The sequence below is a fragment of the Rhineura floridana genome, chromosome 4 (genome assembly GCF_030035675.1).
Source record: "Rhineura floridana isolate rRhiFlo1 chromosome 4, rRhiFlo1.hap2, whole genome shotgun sequence".
Classification (NCBI taxonomy): domain Eukaryota; kingdom Metazoa; phylum Chordata; class Lepidosauria; order Squamata; family Rhineuridae; genus Rhineura; species Rhineura floridana.
Window position 1 is genome coordinate 136,579,098 of NC_084483.1, and position 24,466 is coordinate 136,603,563.

At 40.9% G+C, this 24,466-nt stretch overlaps 1 protein-coding gene across 3 annotated transcripts; it reads left to right on the forward strand.

Moving 5' to 3' along the window:
- The first annotated feature begins 87 nt into the window (after positions 1 to 87).
- On the forward strand, positions 88 to 24,466 carry GGPS1 (geranylgeranyl diphosphate synthase 1). 3 transcript variants are annotated; one of them, XM_061624533.1, is made up of 5 exons: positions 88 to 278; positions 617 to 671; positions 8,528 to 8,609; positions 18,744 to 18,814; positions 23,486 to 24,466. In XM_061624533.1, the coding sequence occupies exons 3-5, from the start codon at positions 8,540 to 8,542 to the stop codon at positions 24,245 to 24,247; spliced, it is 903 nt and encodes a 300-aa protein (XP_061480517.1). In that variant the 5' UTR covers positions 88 to 278; positions 617 to 671; positions 8,528 to 8,539; the 3' UTR covers positions 24,248 to 24,466. The 3 variants fall into 3 exon arrangements, with proteins under 3 accessions (XP_061480517.1, XP_061480515.1, XP_061480516.1); XM_061624531.1 differs by having other exon boundaries at positions 88 to 671; XM_061624532.1 differs by lacking the exon at positions 617 to 671.

A 24,466-nucleotide genomic window follows, 5' to 3' on the forward strand; every position in this document is an offset into this window, starting at 1 on the left:
CCTCATCTGTACCACAATTCCCAAAGTGCATCGGGAAGCAGCGATGAAAATGGGGGCGGGGGCGGTAGAGAGAACCGAAGGGAGATTATTAAAGCGGGTGTGGGAGGAGCTCGCGCCTGCGCCGACAAGCTCCGGTGGCGCATTTTCCCCCCATCAGGCGAAGGTGGTGATTGAGGCGGAAGGGGGTGGGGCACTGTGCCCGCTGTTACTGGGCCGAGCCTGGCTGAGGGCTGCCAGAGAGGTTGGTGTGGGCTAGCGAAGAAGCGGTGGAGACCACGGTAGGTTGGAGACGGCGCTGTTCGAAAAGAGGTTCCTTTCCGTCGCCGCCCCTTCTCCGCCACCCCTAACCGCCTGGCTTCCTGTAAACCGGGCGGCAGAAAGGGGTGCCGGGTTTCCTCCCTCCTCCCCTTTCCTCGCTCGCTCCCTCGTTGGAGGCTCCTTTCTCCCGCCCTCTCCCGCTGGCTGCTATAAAGCTGAGGCGCGGTGCCGTCGGCGAGTTCTTCTGGTGTTGTCAGGAGTGGCCGGCGAAGCAGCAGCTGCTGTTGGTCCTCTTGCCCGGCGCTTCGTCTTTCCTACCCGCTCACTTCTTCCCATCTCCTCTCTCAACTTGGCGCAGTCAGCTGCGGGGGTGTAGCTCGCGTTCAAGAGAGGCTGCTATCCGGTAGGACCAGGTATGCATTCAAAATGACTTAATTCACTTTAATAACCCTCTTTCTTTCTCTGTGGGGAAGGACCAGGTATGCATTCAAAATGACTTAATTCACTTTAATAACCCTCTTTCTTTCTCTGTGGGGAACGGGTGTGCGTTTCTACTTTTCTTAAAGTGGGTCTGTGGAGTCCCGGTTAAGAGGGTGGAATAACGATGTTGCTTGTATGGTTTTAACGGGTGCTTGCTCAGAGGGTTAACTTAGTTCGCTTACGGTTTGAAGTGTTCCTTGTAAGCTGTCCTAAACTTCTGGCACTGGGTAAATAAAGTAAAAGCTCTAGCTGTTGTTAAAATGTTTGGTATAATTGTGTGTGTTTTCATTGAGCTTCAGGAATGCTTGCAGTACTGTACTGTATTGAAATGTGACTAGTTTAATGGAGTTGACCTATACAAGGGTTTCGTTTAGGGCTGCTGTGCCCTTTACCATGTTTGTACCCCTTGATGGTGGTGGGAAGGTTCGCGTTTGCTACAATAAGTGATTATGCTGTGAGGTGTTTTTTTTTGCAGTGTGTAGACTGCCGTGTGTGAGCCTTGAGAGCTTACTTTATTACATAAGCGTCATCGTTTCTTTTTGAGCATATAAGAGAAAGATGGAAGATGAGCCCTAATAGACTTATAATCTCATGTTGACAATATGATAATTTAGAAATGAAGAATTTCAGAACCATTACCAAGTTAGTCATAATCTAGTTAAAATAGATATATTGAAGTATTATACAGGACCGGGACCTGGTGCGAGATGTAAGTGTTGTTGAACCGATTGGGAGCAGTGACCACAGTGCTATTAAATTAAACATACATGTAACTGGCCAATTGCCAAGAAAATCCAACACGGTCACATCTGACTTCAAAAGAGGAAACTTCACAAAAATGAGGGGATTGGTAAAAAGAAAGCTGAAAAACAAAGTCCAGAGGGCCACATCACTCGAAAATGCTTGGAAGTTGTTTAAAAACACTATATTAGAAGCTCAACTGGAGTGCATACCGCAGATCAGAAAAGGTACCGCCAGGGCCAAGAAGATGCCAGCATGGTTAACGAGCAAAGTCAAGGAAGCTCTTAGAGGCGAAAAGCCAGAAAATGGAAGTCTTGTCCGAATGAAGAAAATAAATGAAGAAAATAAAAAAGAACACAAATTCTGGCAAAAGAAATGCAAGAAGACAATAAGGGATGCTAAAAAAGAATTTGAGCAGCACGTTGCTAAGAACATAAAAACCAACAACAAAAAATTCTATAAATACATTCAAAGCAGGAGACCATCTAGGGAGACAATTGGACCCTTGGATGATAAGGGAGTCAAAGGTGTACTAAAGAACGATAAGGAGATTGCAGAGAAGCTAAATGAATTCTTTGCATCTGTCTTCACAGTGGAAGATATAGGGCAGATCCCTGAACCTGAACTAACATTTGCAGGAAGGGATTCTGAGGAACTGAGACAAATAGTGGTAACGAGAGAGGAAGTTCTAAGCTTACTGGACAATATAAAAACTGACAAATCACCAGGCCCGGATGGCATCCACCCGAGAGTTCTCAAAGAAATCAAATGTAAAATTGCTGATCTGCTAACTAAAATGTGTAATTTGTCCCTCGGGTCCTCCTCCGTGCCTGAGGACTGGAAAGTGGCAAATGTAACGCCAATCTTCAAAAAGGGATCCAGAGGGGATCCCGGAAATTACAGGCCAGTTAGCTTAACTTCTGTCCCTGGAAAACTGGTAGAAAGTATTATTAAAGCTAGATTAACTAAGCACATAGAAGAACAAGCCTTGCTGAAGCAGAGCCAGCATGGCTTCTGCAAGGGAAAGTCCTGTCTCAGTAACCTATTAGAATTCTTTGAGAGTGTCAACAAGCATATAGATAGAGGTGATCCAGTGGACATAGTGTACTTAGACTTTCAAAAAGCGTTTGACAAGGTACCTCACCAAAGGCTTCTGAGGAAGCTTAGCAGTCATGGAATAAGAGGAGAGGTCCTCTTGTGGATAAGGAATTGGTTAAGAAGCAGAAGGCAGAGAGTAGGAATAAACGGACAGTTCTCCCAATGGAGGGCTGTAGAAAGTGGAGTCCCTCAAGGATCGGTATTGGGACCTGTACTTTTCAACTTGTTCATTAATGACCTAGAATTAGGAGTGAGCAGTGAAGTGGCCAAGTTTGCTGACGACACTAAATTGTTCAGGGTTGTTAAAACAAAAAGGGATTGCGAAGAGCTCCAAAAAGACCTCTCCAAACTGAGTGAATGGGCGGAAAAATGGCAAATGCAATTCAATATAAACAAGTGTAAAATTATGCATATTGGAGCAAAAAATCTGAATTTCACATATACGCTCATGGGGTCTGAACTGGCGGTGACTGACCAGGAGAGAGACCTCGGGGTTGTAGTGGACAGCACGATGAAAATGTCGACCCAGTGTGCGGCAGCTGTGAAAAAGGCAAATTCCATGCTAGGGATAATTAGGAAAGGTATTGAAAATAAAACAGCCAATATCATAATGCCGTTGTATAAATCTATGGTGCGGCCGCATTTGGAATACTGTGTACAGTTCTGGTCGCCTCATCTCAAAAAGGATATTATAGAGTTGGAAAAGGTTCAGAAGAGGGCAACCAGAATGATCAAGGGGATGGAGCGACTCCCTTACGAGGAAAGGTTGCAGCATTTGGGGCTTTTTAGTTTAGAGAAAAGGCGGGTCAGAGGAGACATGATAGAAGTGTATAAAATTATGCATGGCATTGAGAAAGTGGATAGAGAAAAGTTCTTCTCCCTCTCTCATAATACTAGAACTCGTGGACATTCAAAGAAGCTGAATGTTGGAAGATTCAGGACAGACAAAAGGAAGTACTTCTTTACTCAGCGCATAGTTAAACTATGGAATTTGCTCCCACAAGATGCAGTAATGGCCACCAGCTTGGATGGCTTTAAAAGAAGATTAGACAAATTCATGGAGGACAGGGCTATCAATGGCTACTAGCCGTGATGGCTGTGCTCTGCCACCCTAGTCAGAGGCAGCATGCTTCTGAAAACCAGTTGCTGGAAGCCTCAGTAGGGGAGAGTGTTCTTGCACTCAGGTCCTGCTTGCAGGCTTCCCCCAGGCACTTGGTTGGCCACTGTGAGAACAGGATGCTGGACTAGATGGGCCACTGGCCTGATCCAGCAGGCTCTTCTTATGTTCTTATGTTCTTAATTGGTTAAATATCGGTACTAATGTACACAAGTAACGCTAAATGTGCACTGCAAATGAAAGATGCACTGCAAACATGATTTGCACAAACTCATCTTTGTCACCACAGCAAAAAAACAACAAAGAAAACTACAAAATTGATTAGTGTCTTTCTGTATAAGTAGCAATTTCTATGTTAAAATGATGTATTGTGAACTGGCCTTGGCAATTTAGTTGGCAGTCTCTGAAATAATCTGAGGTATAATGGCAACCATTGATTTGTCTTCATATAAGGTGCTCTAGGTTATGTCTGTTTAAAGTTTAAAGACTGCTTATGATTTATTCAGAATTGATGCATACAGACACATATGCAGATATAACCTCTATTCCTCTTTATTAATATAATAGAAAAAATAATAAATGATGTAACTATTGTGAAGCATGTCTTATTGAAGGTTTTATTATAAAAATAAGACCATTATCAGGATAATGACCAAAAGTGATTCAGACATTAATAGGCCATCTGATACCAAATGTTGATTAGAATAACAGAACAGTGGAGCTGGAAGGGGCCTAAGGCCATCGAGTCCAGCCCCCTGCTTCATGCAGGAATCCAGTTTAAAGCATACCTGATAGGTGGCTGTCTTGCTGCCTCTTGAATGCCTTCAGTGTTGGAGAGCTCATCACCTCCCTAGGTAATTGGATCCATTGTCATACTGCTCTAACAGTTAGAAAGTTTTTCCTGATGTTCAGTCGAAATATGACTTCCTGTACCTTGAGCCCGTTATTCTGTGTCCTGCACTCTGGATGGAGAAGAGAATCTGGCCCTTCTCTGTGTGGCAACCTTTCAAGTACTTGAAGAGTGCTATCATATCTCCCCTCAGTCTTCTCTTCTTAAGGCTAAAAATGCCCAGTCCTTTCAGTCTCTCTTCATAGGGCTTTGTTTCCAGTCCCTTGATCATCCTTGCCGCCCTCATCTGAATGCCTTCCAGTTTGTCTGCATCCTTCTTAAAGTGTGGTGTCCAGAACTGGATGCAGTACTCAAGATGAGGCTTAACCAGTGCTGAATAGAGGGGAACTAGTACTGTACTTCACATGAGTTGGAAACTATACTCCTGTTAATGCAGGCTAAAATAGTATTTGCCTTTTTTGCAGCCACATCACATTGTTAGCTCATATTCAGCTTGTGATCAGCAACAATTCCAAGATCCTTCTCACATGTAGTATTGTTGAGCCAAGGGTCCCCATCTTATAACTGTGCATTTCGTTTATTTTTCCTACTTGTAGAACTTTGCACTTATCCCTGTTAAATTTCATTCTGTTTTCAGACCAGTGCTGCAGTCTATCAAGATCCCTTTGAATTTTGTTTCTGTCCTCCAGGGTATTAAGTATCTCTCCCAATTTTGTATCATCTGCAGATTTGATCAGCATTCCCTGTACTTCCTAATTCAAGTCATTAATAAAAATGTGAAGAGCCTGGGCCCAGGACTGAGCCCTGTGGTACCCCACTCGTTACCTGTCCCCAGTTTGAGAAGGAAACATTGATAAGCACTGTTGAAATATTATCCTGTAGCCAACTGTGGATGCACCTGATAGTTGTTCCATCCAGCCCACATTTATCTAGCTTGCTAATTAGAATATCATGGGGCACTTTGTCAAACGCTTTGCTGAAGTTGAGGTGTTTTATGTCCAATGTATTCCCATGGTCTACCAGAGAGGTTACCCTATTCATACAATGAGATAAGATTAGCCTGGCAGGATTTGTTCTTGACAAATCCATATTGGCTTCTGGTAATCACTGCATTGTTTTCAAAGTGGTTACAGATTGACCTCTTTATAATCTGCTCCAAAATTTCCCAGGGATTGAGTCATAGAATAGTAGAGTTGGAAGGGGCCTACAAGGCCATCGAGTCCAACCTCCTGCTCAGTGCAGGAATCCAAATCAAAGCATTCCCGACAGATGGCTGTCCAGCTGCCTCTTGAATGCCTCCGGTGTCGGAGAGCCCACTACCTCTCTAGGTAATTGGTTCCATTCTTGTATGGCTCTAACAGTTAGGAAGTTTTTCCAGATGCCCAGTCGAAATCTGGCTTCCTGCAACTTGAGCCCATTATTCTGTGTCCTGCACTCTGCGACGATCGAGAAGAGATCGAGGTCCTCCTCTATGTGACAACCTTTCATGTACTTGAAGAGTGCTATCATATCTTCCCTCAGTCTTCTCTTCTCCAGGCTAAACGTGCCCAGTTCTTTGTCTCTCCTCATAGGGCTTTGTTTCCAGTCCCCTGATCATCTTTGTTGCCCTCCTCTGAACCCGTTCCAGTTTCTCTGCATCCTTCTTGAAGTGTGGAGAGATGTCAGGCTGACTGGTCTATAGTTCCCAAGTTCTTCTTTTTTGCCCTTTTTAAAGATAGGAATGTTAGCCCTCCTCCAGTCATCTGGCACTTCACCTATCCTCCATGATTTCCAAAGATAATAAGTGGTTCCAAGAGTTCTTCAGCTAGTTCCTTCTAGGATGCAGTTCATCATGCCCTGGAGATTTGAACTTGTTCAAAGTGATTAGGTATTCCTTGACTATTTGTCTATCAATCTGAAGCTGCAATCTTACCCTTGCAACTTTAATTAAGCATTGGCAAATTGATTACTAAGGAAATTTAAAACCCTCCCCTGAAATTCCAGTTCAGCACTGATGTTAAAACTTTATTGACCAGTAGTTAAGGTGGCATGATTGGTTTACAAAACTCAGCATAGGTTTGCTGTGTAGGCTTCACAACATTATTGGTCTTTGTAACTTTGTGCTTTTCACACAAAGTCTGTGAAAGTGCTTTCTGGATTTCAAACTGGATAGCAAGCACTTATCAGCATAGTGATAGATAAATGCTTTCGTATTTGTTTTCTACAATTAAGGTGTTGCACTATCCCATTACTTACTCTTTTACAAAGAAAATTTGTGGAAGTACTGGGAATTTATATGCCAGGCAACAACTTGTTAGGTGTCTGCTAGTCAACAATGATTGCTGAATTGGCATGGGACCATGTTATTACTGCAGTTTCTGTATTTGAATTGCATGAGACAAATTGTTTTAGTCTGAAGCAGATGCATCTGCAGTGCAGCAAGAAACATAGGTAAGAAGGAGGAAAAGAATTGTATTGATTTCCACAGAAAAGCATGCCTAAACGATGCTTGAGAATATAAATTCCCTAAATTCAGAAAGTTCTAGATGAGAAAACTGTACAGGGTGTGTAAGAATGTATATTCTGAAATGATGGACAATATTAAGTTAAGATAATTTGTTAATTAATTGTTAAGATAATTAAGTTAAGATAATTAAGTTAAGATAAAAAGTTAAGATAATTTGTGTTGGGGATGTGTATAAATAAGCATGTGTTCAGGAAGTTCTTGTAGTGATGCTTTCTGAGTAATGTGGCAGACTACTAATCTTGGGAACTTTGTAAAAGTGCTACTTGGAGTGACATCATGTAAAAATTACTTAAGAAATAGTATTTTTAGAGTAAAGCCTGTAGGGACTGCCCACTTGCTTTTGTCATCTGCATATTGGCCCCACAGCTTGTATTAAATTAGCATCCGTGCTCTGTTTTCCCTATGCCATATTCCACTGTGAGAGCTTTATATGTTTTAAGAAATCTGTAAACTACATTAACAGTCAGCAAATAAGGTCACCACGGTTGCCATGACAATCAAGAACTTAATTCTGGAGAGCAGCCAGGCAAAGCCACCTGTCTTACCTTTTTGTGTTTTTTACTGTCATTTTCCCTATTAATCAGATAAAGTTCATAGCAAGAACAAGGGGCTGCTACTGTGTCTTGTTGTCAATCTTGCTTCATCCATCCCAGCATTCCTGACTGACTGAAAAGGAGAAGGAAGTGGGAATTTCAAACCTCCCTTTTACATCCCTTAGACTGTATTTGCTTCTTTCTCTGTGTGCATCTATAGTGTTCGCTGTTCCCCAGCCCCACTTACAACTGGCTTATATTACACACACACACTTTTCTGTAGCAGAACAAAAACCCCAGAAGTTTTGCACCAACTTCCTTTGTTTTGTCCTCCAGAAACTAGAGGCTATTATAGGGGACAGAAAATGATGACTGGATCGCAAGGGAAGGAACTGCTACAGGGAATGAAGGAAAATCTGGAGAGAATTTCTTTGAAAGAATGAAGGGCTGCTTCCTAGCCTTTAAGCCCTGACTTTTAAAAAAGGTGCTTGCTGGGCTTCACTGTGACACGCCCTTTGTCAGGGTGGGTGCAAGAAACAGAGCTTAACCTATGGCAAGGGAGTTAAGAGAATTTGGAGAAGGAGTATTTTAATTGTGCATAACTGCTGCATGGGAGTTTGGAAAACCAGGGCTGAATATTTTGGGGGCGTGTGTCCCCCATGCACTTCCTTGCCAAGAGTGTGGCTATAACACCCTTGCTAGGGGAAGCTTCAGAAAGAGCCATGTGGGCAGCTTAGGCTTATGGGGAGCAATGGCATCTACACTGTTAGCTCTACTCTCTAATTCTATTGGAGGGGCAGGGCACACTTGCTTTTTAGAAAGGGCATGTTTGCTATATTCTTGCTGGCTATTAGAAATAATGTTTGGCTACCAAGTCTGGACCTAATTTGTGGAGCCTGATTTTAATAGATTTTTTCTAAACAGATTGAACCATTCCTTTTCAGAAATTTTAAAAAATGGAACAAGTAGAAGAGACATCTAAAAGAATTCTGTTGGAGCCGTATAACTACCTACTTCAATTACCAGGTAACATTTCATTCTTTGAGTTTTAGTAGTGTCTGAAACTAGTATCCAGACTGATGGCCATAGCACTCACTTTGTTCTGCTAGTGTGCTTTTTTTAGCTTAAAACCTAAGCTTAATGTCACAAAGCTCTCAAACCAGTCTCTGATTTCTTCCCATTGTCGCCTGACATTATATATTCTATGTTTTCCCTTTTTAAATTGTACTTTTATACTCTCAACATGACTCATCCAAATTTCTAACCAGTTCTGCACCTGCTTAGCTTCAGCAATGCTGTAAACTGTTGAAGTTTCAGATAGTTCATTGTGCCTGATCATATGGTTTCTCAGTTTTCTGGTTAAAGAACAATTATAAATGACTTGGTTTCTGCTCCTGTTAGAATGCTTTTATGGTACGTGAATCTGATCTACGTGTATCTTATTACCGAACTTTTTTGGTCTCTGTTCTTGAGTCCACTTCAGCTAGCATCTTTAAAAACATCTGATAACTTGGAACTTCCGGGAAGGGTGACTTAGCCTGTGCCTGCTTTTGAGACGGGCTCCTGCCTCAAAAGAAGCTTATTCAGATATATCAGTCAGATTTTTTTTTTTTTGACTGATTAAACTTCTCCCGGGTAGGGAGAAACGAAGAGATTAACCTCAAAGCCTATTTTTGTTGGGACGACCAGATCTCATTAATTTATGGGACGAGGTCCAGCCGACGAAGGTGGGACGGATTTTCAACAACAAGCTCTATCTGATAAAGCGAACGTTCATCTTATCTTCTAAGAGAGAACGCACTAACAGGCAAGCACCCTTCTTTCTATATTTTTCTTTTACTTGACTTAAATTGTTGCTGTTTAAAAGAGATTTGCCAGATTGATCGGTTTTTGACATCTCACTGGGGAGCCATAACTTCTCTCTGCTACTCACTAATTAATAGCTTATCTCTGTTTTTGTTGCAAAAAGCTGTCCTGGATTTGCATTCTAAAGATATACACAGAAGAGGGATTTCTATTCCAGATTTTTATTTTGAAGAATATTATATTGTCTGAGACTACTCTCTTTTTGGTCTATTTTATTTTGACGAATCTGTTTCCTGACGACCGCCATTAATTGTTTCGATCCTGGGAACTGCATTTTGTTTACTTAAGCATGGAGAGATAAGGCTGTCTGCTCTGTTTATACTGTGATGTCACCAAGTTTGGAGTATTAACCCAATTGTTGCTGAAATAAGAAGTGGTTTTCCTATATTTTTCTTTTAAAATGGCAATTAAGAAAGTGGCTGAGAATCTGGAAATAACTATGTTTCAGAAAATAATGGATGAGATTGAGATAACGAAACAAAACCTGCGACAGGGCTGTAAGGAGTTGAAAATTGAATTGAGTAAAATGAAGCAGGAGATTAAAGATATAGGGGTCCCTGTGAGAGAGGTGACCCTGGAAGGGGTCCCTGTGAGAGAGGAGACCCCGGAGATTGGAACAAACGTGGAACAGGAAAAAGATTTGGAGTCTATGGACTTTAGAAACAAAATCTATTGTTTGGAGACACAGGAGATTAAAGACATAGGGGTCCTTGTGAGAGAGGAGACCCTGGAGACTGGAACAGGGGTCCCTGTGAGAGAGGAGACCCTGGAGACTGGAACAGGGGTCCCTGTGAGAGAGGAGATCCCGGAGATTGGAACAAACGTGGAACAGGAACAAGATTTGGAGTCTATGGACTTTAGAAATAAAATCTATTGTTTGGAACTCAATGTTATCTCTGAAGAAATTAATGAAGATTCTAGAGATAAAGTTATCAATGGCATGGATAATCTTCTGGACTGGAATGATGTGATGGAGCCCAATATAGAGAAAATCTATGGAATTAACTGCAGCCATGTGACAATGGAAAAACTTTCAAGAGATGACCCAGTGTATTTTGAAAAAAAGAACAGAGATATGATTTTACAGCAGTATTTCAGCAACCTATTCAGAATGGATGGCAAGAAAATATTTGGGATAGAGGTAATTCCCATCAGACTCTTACTATATGACTATGGCTTTGACAGCAAGATTATTATGGAATACTGTTAATGGAAGATTGGATACTGAAATTACTGGACTTAACAAGACTACTGAAGATGGAAGATGGAAAATGGAACTAATAGGGATAATAGAACAATGGCTATTGAAATTACTGAACCTAACAGATTCTGATGTGATGGATTAATTGAAATGTTTATTTTGACTATGGTTATGACAATAAGATTATCATAATTAGTAATGAGATGGATTAATCGATATGCTTATCTGGAAAAAAAAATTGATAGATATATTTCTTAAAGAATTGAAACCTCTCTTTGACTTTTTGTGGAAAGAATAAAGTAATGTTTATGAGATTTGATGATTAAGTAAGATAACTACTGGAGGAAAGTGATTTTATAATATGACTTAAGAGACAGGATTGTTATATATTATAGACTTATAACTGATTTGATCTTTGACAAATGGGAAGTCAATATTTTACTCTTTATTTTTTATTTTTGTTTTTTTTTTTCCTTTTTTTCTTTTTGTTTAACTATTTTTGATTTTGTTTTTTGTCTTTGAATGTTTTATGATTTCGTCTTGTATGTTTTATGAAAATCTGAATAAAAATTATTGAAAAAAAAAAAAAAACATCTGATAACTTCTGTAAACATTTGCACATATGTGAAGATGATCTACCCAGATCCTAAGGTCATCTCCAGAGACCCTTCTCCAGTTGTTCCCACCAAATGAGAGATGATGTTGAGGGAGTCTTTTTGGTGATGGCGCTCTGCTTGTGGAAGGCCCCCTCAAAGGACTTTGCCTAGTGCCCATGTTAAAGTCTTCTTGGAGCCAGGTGAAGACCTTATCTTTCCAGGCATTTTAACTTGGAATCCTAAGAGCTTTTAATGTTTTTACCTTAGCTGTATCAATCCTTCACTGAGGCTGGTTTTATTTTAGTTCTGTTTTATACTAGAATGTTTATAGTTTTATTTTTTTATTGTTAAACACCTCGATAATATTTGTGTTTGGGCTTAACTCTCCCACCGTCCTGCTTTTCTCATGCACATCAGGGCAGTGCAAAGCATGTCATACATAGATAGGACGCACCCACTAATATCTCACTAATTCTGCCTTGTTTAAATGAAGCTTAATGCTAAATTGCAATTATTAGTTTGGATGTAACAACAATCTGCAGTTGTTTATTATTATTATTATTATTATTACATTTGTATACCACCCCATAGCCGAAGCTCTCTGGGCGCGTTACAACAATTAAAAACATTAAAAACGAATATACAAATATACAAATTTAAAAACACATTTTTAAAAAACAATTTAAAAACATGCTAAAATGCCTGGGAGAAGAGAAAACTCTTGACTTGAATTTAAAGCAGGAAACGTGGCTATGGTGGAATAGGAAATGCTTTGATTTGGATTCCTGCATTGAACATAAGAACATAAGAAGAGCCTGCTGGATCAGGCCAGTGGCCCATCTAGTCCAGCATCCTGTTCTCACAGTGGCCAACCAGGTGTGGTTGGGTGTTAGAACAAATTAAACCAGAACTACCATTAGAAGCTAAAATGATGAAACTGAGGTTATCATACGTTGGACACATGAGAAGACATGATTCAGTAGAAAAGACAATAATGCTGGGAAAAACAGAAGGGAGTAGAAAAAGAGGAAGGCCAAACAAGGGATGGATGGATTCCATAAAGGAAGCCACAGACCTGAACTTACCAGATCTGAACAGGGTGCTTCATGACAGATGCTGTAGGAGGTCGCTGATTCATAGGGTTGCCATAAGTCGTAGTCGACTTGAAGGCACATAACAACAAAAGTGTAAAAGCGATACATCTGAGGATTAACAGTGCTGAAAGGAGCTGCAGTGTCTTATTTTGTTGAATATTTGAGAGACTCTAGCATGTTGACCTGTGCATTATTCTTGTTGGGGTGGATTTTCTGGAAAGATTTCTCTGTTTGTACTGTGTTTTGGGAACTGGTTTGTTTTAGGCCACGGGGAACATCTGGCATGTGATTTTACCCATGGGTTGGGTAATATTTGTAGTTCTTACTAAAATGCATTTTTAGGCCAATAAGTCAATGGAGTTGCTAATTCTACTGTTGCTAGGCAATGGTTTCTGGTCAATCTTAGTCTCTGGAAGTATAGAAGCTTGCTGTTGCTGGGCACGATTTTCATACACCAGGCAAAGCCTTGAAGAGTTTATAGTTTAGATAGGCAACAGGTTAGAAGTTAGATATAAAAGGTGACAGGGAGGAAGAAATTGCAGGAGATCAGTAAAAACAGTTTTGAGAGGCATGCAGGGAGGGGAAAATATATCTGATGTACACAGCAGTTGGATTTCTGATGGGCAGCATTTGAAGGCACAAAGGAAAGACGGAGGGAAATCTAGGGGCAGCTGTGTGTGCTTTATCTGCTGAATCTTGTCTACTTCCATTGCAGCATTTAAAGCAGCGTTACCCAACCTTTTTTGACCCAGCACCCCTTTGCAAAATCTTTTTGTGCCCAATGCCCCCCTCAGATTAAGAATATTCCAATGCTTCCTATTCTTCCCTTAAAATATGAGTAATGCATAAAAGGTATTTTCAGTGATTATTACTGATCGTTTTTATTATGCCTTTTTATTGCACTTAGATTACACATTGAATTCTTAATATGATTTATTAATATACATACATAGTTATAGAAAAGTAAATAAAATGAGATTTATTATGAAATATTAGTGTGATCCTTGAGCTTGATGAGTTTTGGCTAACTTCACATTATCTGGAGTATACTTGGATAGTAATAGTCTTAAGTCACCACGACTAACAATATCCCAACGGATAGAATACACTGTGTTACTTAACAACAAACTCATTCAGTTTACCAGCATTGTTTCGTTAAACAAGTTCATTTAAACATCACAAAAACAGTGGGTAGCGAGTGTGACCCATTCCTAAAGAAAACCAGTGAATAACTGACTCTCTGCATCACCCGTTTGCCCACAGCACTCATCCATTGGAAGAATGCGCCCTCCACCAATGCACCCAGCTTATCAAACACTCTCTCATGATTGGTTCCAACATCCCTCAAGACAGCATCGGAACATTACCTAGTGCCGGGGCATGGCTAATATCCCCATTCCTTGATATGACACTGGGTGCTATTCAGAATTTCTTTACTGAAGAGCACACACTATAGTGTTATTTCCATGAATTGAGACTATTAAATACATTCTAACTGGGGACAAAACAGTTTAAAAATTAATGATTTGTGTATTAAATAAAATTAAACTTAAATGCTTCAACTGTCGCATCAGACCGCCAAATGTCAATGCCCCCTAATGAACCCAAACGCCCCCCCTAAACTTTGTAGTCACGCCAACGCCCCCCTGAAAGGCTGTAACAACCCCCAGGGGGGCGCTACCGCCCACGTTGGGAATCGCTGATTTAAAGGCTAGACTTGCCAGTTGACCTGAAAACCCCTTAGCTGGGTCAGTTCCTGTGCCATTAACAACCATCCTGTGGCAAATACTCCCATTTACCTAACCTAGCTGGACCCAGAGATGATGGAGGATTCAGAGCTAATATTCATATTAATAATTCCCTGCAATCAAATGGAGCACATTTAAATTTAATACACAGGGAATAGTCATCCCTTTGTCTATTCATGATGGGCCAACCATCATGGCATCTGATAGAAAACAGAACACCTTTGGTGCCACACTAAAACATCTCTAGCCATAAAATCATAAACGTTAAGCTTATCTCCAAGACATAACATCTCAGAGTGACTACCATCAATGAGGAGCAATTAAATCACACTGATAATAAAGTCATTACTTATATTGTAAATCGTTAAGGCAGCCTTTTCCAACCAGTGTGCCTCCAGATGTTAAGAACATAAGAAGAGCCTGCTGGATCAGGCCAGTGGCCCATCTAGTCCAGCATCCTGTTCTCACTGTGGCCAACCAAGTGCCTGGGGGAAGCCCGCAAGCAGGACCCGAGTGCAAGGACACTCCCCTCCTGAGGCTTCCGGCAACTGGTTTTCAGAAGCATGCTGCCTCTGACTAGGGTGGCAGAGCACAGCCATCATGGCTAGTAGCCATTGATAGCCCTGTCCTCCATGAATTTGTCTAATTTTCTTTTAAAGCCATCCAAGCTGGTGGCCATTACTGCATCTTGTGGGAGCAAATTCCATAGTTTAACTATGCGCTGAGTAAAGAAGTACTTCCTTTTGTCTGTCCTGAATCTTCCAACATTCAGCTTCTTTGAATGTCCACGAGTTCTAGTATTATGAGAAAGGGAGAAGAACTTTTCTCTATCCACTTTCTCAATGCCATGCATAATTTTATACACTTCTATCATGTCTCCTCTGACCCGCCTTTTCTCTAAACTAAAAAGCCCCAAATGCTGCAACCTTTCCTCGTAAGGGAGTCGCTCCATCCCCTTGATCATTCTGGTTGCCCTCTTCTGAACCTTTTCCAACTCTATAATATCCTTTTTGAGATGAGGCGACCAGAACTGTACACAGTATTCCAAATGCAGCCGCACCATAGATTTATACAATGGCATTATGATATTGGCTGTTTTATTTTCAATACCTTTCCTAATTATCGCTAGCATGGAATTTGCCTTTTTCACAGCTGCTGCACACTGGGTCGACATTTTCATCGTGCTGTCCACTACAACCCCGAGGTCTCTCTCCTGGTCGGTCACCGCCAGTTCAGACCCCATGAGCGTATATGTGAAATTCAGATTTTTTGCTCCAATATGCATAATTTTACACTTGTTTATATTGAATTGCATTTGCCATTTTTCCGCCCATTCACTCAGTTTGGAGAGGTCTTTTTGGAGCTCTTCGCAATCCCTTTTTGTTTTAACAGCCCTGAACAATTTAGTGTCGTCAGCAAACTTGGCCACTTCACTGCTCACTCCTAATTCTAGGTCATTAATGAACAAGTTGAAAAGTACAGGTCCCAATACCGATCCTTGAGGGACTCCACTTTCTACAGCCCTCCATTGGGAGAACTGTCCGTTTATTCCTACTCTCTGCTTTCTGCTTCTTAACCAATTCCTTATCCACAAGAGGACCTCTCCTCTTATTCCATGACTGCTAAGCTTCCTCAGAAGCCTTTGGTGAGGTACCTTGTCAAACGCTTTTTGAAAGTCTAAGTACACTATGTCCACTGGATCACCTCTATCTATATGCTTGTTGACACTCTCAAAGAATTCTAATAGGTTACTGAGACAGGACTTTCCCTTGCAGAAGCCATGCTGGCTCTGCTTCAGCAAGGCTTGTTCTTCTATGTGCTTAGTTAATCTAGCTTTAATCATACTTTCTACCAGTTTTCCAGGGACAGAAGTTAAGCTAACTGGCCTGTAATTTCCGGGATCCCCTCTGGATCCCTTTTTGAAGATTGGCGTTACATTTGCCACTTTCCAGTCCTCAGGCACGGAGGAGGACCCAAGGGACAAGTTACATATTTTAGTTAGCAGATCAGCAATTTCACCTTTGAGTTCTTTGAGAACTCTCGGGTGGATGCCATCCGGGTCCGGTGATTTGTCAGTTTTTATATTGTCCATTAAGCTTAGAACTTCCTCTCTCGTTACCACTATTTGTCTCAGTTCCTCAGAATCCCTTCCTGCAAATGTTAGTTCAGGTTCAGGGATCTGCCCTATATCTTCCACTGTGAAGACAGATGCAAAGAATTCATTTAGCTTCTCTGCAATCTCCTTATCGTTCTTTAGTACACCTTTGACTCCCTTATCATCCAAGGGTCCAATTGTCTCCCTAGATGGTCTCCTGCTTTGAATGTATTTATAGAATTTTTTGTTGTTGGTTTTTATGTTCTTAGCAATGTGCTCCTCAAATTCTTTTTTAGCATCCCTTATTGTCTTCTTGCATTTCTTTTGCCAGAGTTTGTGTTCTTTTTTATTTTCTTCATTCGGACAAGACTTCCATTTTCTGAAGGACCACAACTCCCATCAGCCTCAGCCAGCATTGCCAATGGCTGAGGCTGATGGGAGTTGTGGTCCAACATCATCTGGAGGCACACCGGTTGGGAAAGGCTGCGTTAAGGAGTTCCACTCAGTCAGACAATTGTTTGTATAAACACTGAAAAACATTCCTAAATTGATAATTTCTTTGTACATTCAGATGCATACCAGATACCTTGCCATGTCTAAGAGATTTAATATGTCATTCTGTAGCTGCAATTTATTGTATTTCTTTCATGTATTCAGATATATTGAGGAATCTACTATCTTATCTATCTGAACACTTGTTCCTGAATCCTAAATTTCCTGTGTGCTAATACAAGGAGAGGGAGTTTACTCTCTCCCCTTTGATGTGGCATCTGCTTCAAGGAAAGCTAAGGTGCAGCTTAACTGCCAGGCTCACAGCCTGCTACATAGACAGTATGCTTCGACTTCTACCCTGAACAGAGCAAATCTGTCACAATACAATGTGCAGAAATCAGCTAGGGTGATTGTAGAGCATGGAAACCAACATGACTCCCAATGAACCAGTTGTTGCAGGTAGAGGAGTGGCAGCCAGTAATAGTTGGTAGCCTTAGTAAAGACACAGGATCCTGGTTACGAAAAAAGATGGCACTCCTTATTTCTAACCTTATTTCACTTAATTAGCCAATTAGTAGAGATAGGATAAATTGCTTGTGACCTTCTCAATGGTGTATTTTCTTTCTTCCTTTCTTTTTCTTTCTCATTTTCAACTTCAACTTTGCTGATGAGAAAGTATGTAACCTCAAAATGTAATCAAATTCAATTAACAAAAAACATTTTGGTTTTGCATGTTGTGTTAAGGGCTTTCCATGTAACCTAAGTTCCAAAATGCTGAGAAATTTCAGCTGTTACATGACGCACTCTTAACAAACGCATTGTTTAAGTAATACAGATGTGCTATGGTATCTTGTGCTGTGGTTTGTTTCAGCTCCACCACTACCTTAGAGCTGAATGCCTGCCAGTGGCAGAACTGTCCCAGATTCAGATTTTTGTTAATTACATGTATGAATTTAATAATGGGAAATTCTATTTAAATTGGTATTTTTCTCGATGATCTATCTATATCCATCTACCCCGGAAGCAAGTAAAAAGTCCATCTGCCTTTTTTTCACCCTTAAATCTCATGACTTCTAAATTCATAAGTGGTGGGATCTTGTAGCACATTATGCATGCTTAAGTGCTTCTGGAATTTCATCTATTTCCTCTTGTGACAGCAGTTCCCTGTACTGGTGGATACCATACAGGGAGTCCCCAACATCCAGTCACAGTTGTTCAAGTACTATAGGGTGCACCCTGCAGTAGGAAATGGGAGCTACAGAAGCCCTATAGTATACATATAAAATTCCTGTAGAGCACTTTGGAACCTAACAAAAGACATCTGAGTTGATTTAAAATAAATGCTAAACTTACGGAAATATAATCTGGTAAAATAAAATCAATGTCAGCCCATAGTGCTTGGGGGGCAGCCACGATCCTCAGATTATGTCCAGATTATATCAATAACATGCAGACAAAATATGCTAATTAACTACATTCTTCTGGCTTGTAACAGATGCAGCTGTAAAGATCTGAACAAATGGCTGCCCAGACTATGGTACACCAGGGAATGTTTTTTTTCATAAATGTGGTAGTCTGCCTACAGACTTAGCTCTAAGCATACCAAATTATAACCGCACCTTAATAACTTAATGCTGTGATCAGTGTACATGTCTAAAACAGTGTTAGGATTTACTGTGGTAGTGCTTAGTAGATAAAGAAAATATAAAGCAGCATACAGGGTGTGGCTTCCTTAGGTTTCTCATATCTCAGGGTATGTGTCCCAGCACAGAGGCATAGTAAACATATCTTCACAAGAACCTGAAGTAAGTAAAGATTCCAACCAGGCCAGACAACATATATTGTCTATTCTACCTCATACTATAAACATAACTGTTTATAAACTTTGGAAGTACTCATTGTTGATCTACATAGCAAAGTTTTCCTGAATTTGGACCACTTGCATACAAAAAACTCATACACCACTTTCCCAGTGAAGTATAATTATGAGGTGAATACTAGTTTGGAAATTTCACAAACTTTCATGCTTTCTCAAAGTAAAAATGCCTTTAACTTTTTTAAATTACAGGAAAACAAGTAAGAACCAAACTCTCCCAAGCTTTTAATCACTGGCTAAATGTTCCTGAAGATAAGCTACAAGTAAGTTGCATTCTTAAAGTTAAATTGATGTGCGTGTAAATCTATACATCTTTTTTTAAATTGTAGTGATATCATATTATACAAGATAATCAACTCCTTTTTGCTAACTTTGCTCCTGTACTGGAGAAGCAGAGCTATGATTTATTTATATATATATATATTTAGATCCCCCATTCTGGCCAGGACCAACATCCTGTGTTCTGTGCTACATGTACAAATGCACCAAAGGGATTGAAAACTTTAAATTTGTACATAATGCTATGCAGCTTTGAGGATAAGATTGAGAGCAGTTTGCAGGCTTTTGAACTTCTGTATGTGTATACAAGCCCTAATATTTTATTCATTATGTTTATACTCTGCCTTTAGTAAGTCATCAGTAAAATCAGCAGAAAACACAGCATAACAGCAGAAGAATAAGACATCACATATTTGCCCAGGCAAATAAAAGTTTTGACCCAGTGCCTAAAGACTTCCTTGTGGGAGGGTGCTAGCCAGCTGAACTACCCACAGAAAAGGCCCCATCTCATGTTACCATCTGCCTGATCTCTGAAGCCAGTCAGCCAGAGAATGGTCCAGAGACTTACTCAGCTGAGGACTGCCATACCCCAAGGGCCACCTCTCCTCATATCAACCAGCCTGGAGCCTGTGGTCTTCATCAGTAGCTCTTCTCTGTGTCTCACCTGAGGGAGATGTGGAGGGTAGCCACATGAGAACAGGCCTTTTCCATGGTGGCCCCCTGTCTGTGGAATGCCTAGTGCCATCTTTATTAGTTTTTCAGTGCCAGGCTAAGGCCTTTTATTCTCACAGGCCTTTGGTAACTAAGCTGGCCACCGCAATGGTGCTCATCTTCTAGTAAGTTGGTTAGGACTTTTCTTATGTTATTGGGTGAGTGTTTTATGTATTTTGTATTGTACATTATTTAACATTTTCTGGTTTTAATTTTTATAATCTTACTAAAACTTCTTAATAAAGTGACTAACAAATGTAATATTTATTTAAATGAATGGGCAGGACACCCAGTGGCACACATCCAGATCTCAGTGCAATAGCAGGAGTTTTTTTCAACTGTTTACCACCTTCATACCTGTGTGTCAGAGGGTTAAGGGAGAGGTGGCATCTTATATTTTCAATGTTCAAAAAAGATGGGGAAAAACGTGCATTTACATCAAAGCCACTGGAAACTTCCCATGTAATCAGTGTTAGTACCTGTATCAATTGTGTCAAATTCACAGTTTGCAAGGTGCTTGGACAGGTTCGTGCAACCACTTCTGTTCTTGATCCTTACCCTTCTTGGCTAATAAAAGCTAGCAGGGATGGAACAGCCGGCTGGGCCAGGGAGGTGATTAATGCCTGTCTGTGAGAGGCGGTTGTCCCTGGCGGCCTGAAAGAGGCGGTAGTGAGACCACTCCTGAAGAAACCCTCCCTGGACCCAGAAAATCTTAATAACTGTAGGCCGGTAGCAAATGTTCCATTCCTGGGCAAGGTCCTTGAACAAGTGGTTGCGGGCCAGCTCCAGACACTCTTAGATGAGACCGATTATCTGGATCCATTTCAGTCGGGTTTCAGGCCTGGATTTGGCACAGAAACAGCCTTGGTCGCCTTGTATGATGACCTTTGTCAGGAGAGAGACAGGGGGAGTGTAACTCTGTTGATTCTCCTTGATCTCTCAGCGGCTTTCAATACCATCAACCATGGTATCCTTCTGGGGAGACTGGCTGAGTTGGGAGTGGGAGGGACTGCATTGCAGTGGTTACGTTCCTACTTGGCAGTTTACCTCCAGAAAGTGGTGCTTGGGGAGCATTGCTCGGCACCCTGGACTCTCCAGTATGGGGTTCCGCAGGGGTCAGTTCTGTCCCCCATGCTGTTCAACATCTACATGAAACCGTTGGGTGCGGTCATCTGGAGCTTTGGAGTGCGTTGCCATCAGTATGCTGATGACACGCAGCTCTATTTCTCCTTTTCATCTTCTTCAGGTGAGGCTGTCAATGTGCTGAACCGGTGCCTGGCTGCGACAATGGACTGGATGAGGGCTAATAAACTGAGGCTCAATCCAGACAAGACTGAGATGCTGCTAGTGGGTGGTTCTTCTGACCGGATGGTGGATGTCCAACCTGTCCTGGATGGGGTTGCACTCCCCCTGAAGGAGCAGATTCGTAGCTTGGGGGTTCTCCTAGAACCATCTCTGTCACTTGAGGCTCAGGTAGCCTCGGTGGTACGGAGTGCCTTCTACCAACTTCGGTTGGTGGCCCAACTACGTCCCTATCTGGACAGGGATAACCTGGCTTCAGTTGTCCATGCTCTGGTAACCTCTAAATTAGATTACTGCAATGCACTCTATGTGGGGCTGCCTTTGAAGACGGTTTGGAAAGTGCAGCTTGTGCAAAATGCAGCGGCCGGATTGGTAACAGGGACCAGAACATATAAAACTGATTCTGGCCCGCTTGCACTGGCTGACTGTATGTTTCTGAGCTCGATTCAAGGTGCTGGTATTGTTGACCTCTAAAGCCTTACACGGCTTGGGACCACAATACCTGATGGAATGCCTCTCCCAATACGAACCCACCCGTACACTACGTTCAAGATCAAAGGCCCTCCTCCGGGTGCCTACTCCGAGGGAAGCTTGGAGAATGACAACAAGGGAGAGGGCCTTCTCAGTGGTGGCCCCCAAATTATGGAATGATCTGCTTGATGAGGTGCGCCTGGTGCCAACACTGCTATCTTTTTGGCGCCAGGTCAAGACTTTCCTCTTCTCCCAGGCATTTTAGCATTCTATATTGTTTTAATTTTTTTTATTGTGTTTTAAATTGTTTTTTAAAAGATGTATTTTAAATTGTATTTGTTTTTAGTTATTGTAAACTGCCCAGAGAGCTTTGGCTATGGGGCGGTATACAAGTTTAATAAGTAAACAAATAAATAAATAAATTATACCAATCAGGTATGAGGTATGTCCTCGGAGGGTTTTACAACGGTAACACCAAGGGGGTTGTATATGCTATACAGTGCCCTTGTCATTCCTACGTATATAAGATTACAACTAGAAAAATCAAAATGAGAATTAGTGAACATAAGAGTTCTATCAAAAATAGATTACGTGCCCTTATGGTAAAACATTATATAATTTGTGGACATACTGAAAAGGAAGTAAGATTTTGGACTCTTGAGAAAGTTACAGGAGTAGAAAGACAACTGGAAGCAAGACTGAAAAGAAAGGAACTCTTCTAGATGTATCATTTGAAGTCTATGGTACCAGATGGACTAAATGAAGACCTGAACTATACCCCTGTGATGTAATAATTGTTTTGGGTCCTATTTCATTGGTTCTTTGCAGAGTATGAGGTTCTATTTTTGTGATTTGTATTTTTGAAATGTATATATTGAATTATTATTCTTAAATTTACTGAGTTCATAGGTGCTATTAATTATCATGTTACTGTCTTTATTGTGAAGTGCTTCTGGTGGACTATCAAGGGTTAATGTAAATTGTTGACAATTCCAGCTGAGGTATGTTACATGCTTCATGGCTGGAGGAATAAATTCCACAGCTGAGCTGCATCTTTAGGCCCAGTAGTGAATATATTTATTCACTAATAGGCAAAAAACCCTTGCGGTTTAAGAACGTACCTATAGCCAACAGGTATTTCTATCAAACTTTAAAAAGCCGGGAAATTGGGCAGTTATAGTGAATGTACCAGGGGAGCAGGAGACCTGGGCTCCTCTCTGAGATATTGTACTGCCCTACAATTTTGTAAAGATGCAAATGAAATTTGGGTTGGTCTTTCACAGTCCAGTCCATTTCCTGTGTAGCTGGGGGAAAATTGCCAATGTGCCTCTGAGCATATGGTGAGTGGTGGCAACAACTGCAGTTGTGATTTCATGTTGGTTCTATAATATATGTGCATTAAATGTTTATTATACTTCCTTTTGTTTTTTATATGTGCACCTTACCTCCTTTTTGAGCATTGTGTGTGTTTATGTTAAGGTAGATTTTATCTTTCCAGTCCTTTATCTTATATTTTTCAAACATCAGTATTAATGAGAACTTAACCCTTCTTTTAGCCCTCTGGCACATGCACATCAAGATGATTGCTAATCTTCCTCCATCCCTCCATCATCACTGATGCACACTTTTATTTTCCCAGTATTTACCCATACATCTCTCATCCCTCCCCATGTACCATCTTCCTCCAAGGCACAGCCACTTATCTCCTTAGAGTTGTCACACTCGCTGGAAACATCCAATTAGAACTGGTCTCATCTCCTGTGTCAGCCAATCAGAATGGTTAGAGAGCAGACAATGGCTAAAGAGAGAAGAAACTGGGGCATTCAGGAGAAGAATAATGGGGCATTCAGGAGTGGAGAGCCTGGCAGGCACTGTTTGGTCACTGGGTACACTGGTGTCCCCAGGTGGGGAGCCATAAAGCGTCCACATGATTTTTAGGCACACAGGAGCACTGAGGGGAACACATGCTTTCATTGGTATTGGCAATTATGCATACAGTATATCAGCCTTAAAAGAATTGGAATGACAAGTATGAGAAGTGTAGAGAATAATATTGATACATTGGGATCAGAAGTTAAGATCTCCCAACAGCATATGGGAAAGTAAAAACGCTAGTGAATTATTGTAAAAGCAGCAAGTAGAACGTGATTCTTTTCTTTTCTTTTTATTAGGTTATCATTGAAGTGACCGAAATGTTGCACAATGCAAGTTTGCTTATAGATGACATAGAAGACAATTCAAAACTACGACGAGGGTTTCCAGTGGCCCATAGCATCTATGGAATACCATCTGTAATAAATTGTGCAAACTTTGTGTATTTCCTTGGCTTGGAAAAAGTTCTAACACTTGATCATCCTGATGCTGTAAAAGTGTTCACCCGCCAACTTCTGGAACTTCATAAGGGCCAAGGGCTGGATATTTATTGGAGAGATACTTACACCTGTCCAACAGAAGCAGAGTATAAAGCCATGGTTTTGCAAAAGACAGGTGGCCTTTTTGGACTAGCCGTGGGCCTCATGCAATTGTTCTCTAGTTGTAAAAAAGATTTGAAACCACTCCTTAACACACTTGGGCTCTTCTTTCAAATTAGGGATGACTATGCAAACTTGCACTCCAAAGAATATAGCGAGAACAAAAGTTTTTGTGAAGACCTAACTGAAGGGAAATTCTCTTTCCCAACTATCCACGCCATATGGTCTAGGCCAGAAAGCACACAAGTGCAGAATATTCTGCGACAAAGGACTGAAAATGTGGATATAAAAAAATACTGTGTACATTACCTTGAGAATGTGGGCTCCTTTGAATATACACGGAATACATTAAAAGAACTAGAGTCTGAAGCTTATAAACAAATTGAATCACTTGAGGGGAACCCTGGGCTTACAGCATTGCTTGAATATTTAAGCAAAATGTTCAGGGACAATGAGAATTGACACAATTGGCAATTACATTTGCAAGAAACAATTTTGAAATACTCAAGGAAACTATGATATTTCTATCACCGCTGCATAGGAACTGCTCTCAAGCATACATTAAGGGGTGAGTGTTTTATATGTGCCCTGAATAAGTTTTGGAGTTTTCAGCTGCTTATGCAATATTGCTAGAAATTCTATTAAAATAAAGCTGTTAACTCTTACTCTGGAACTTTATAA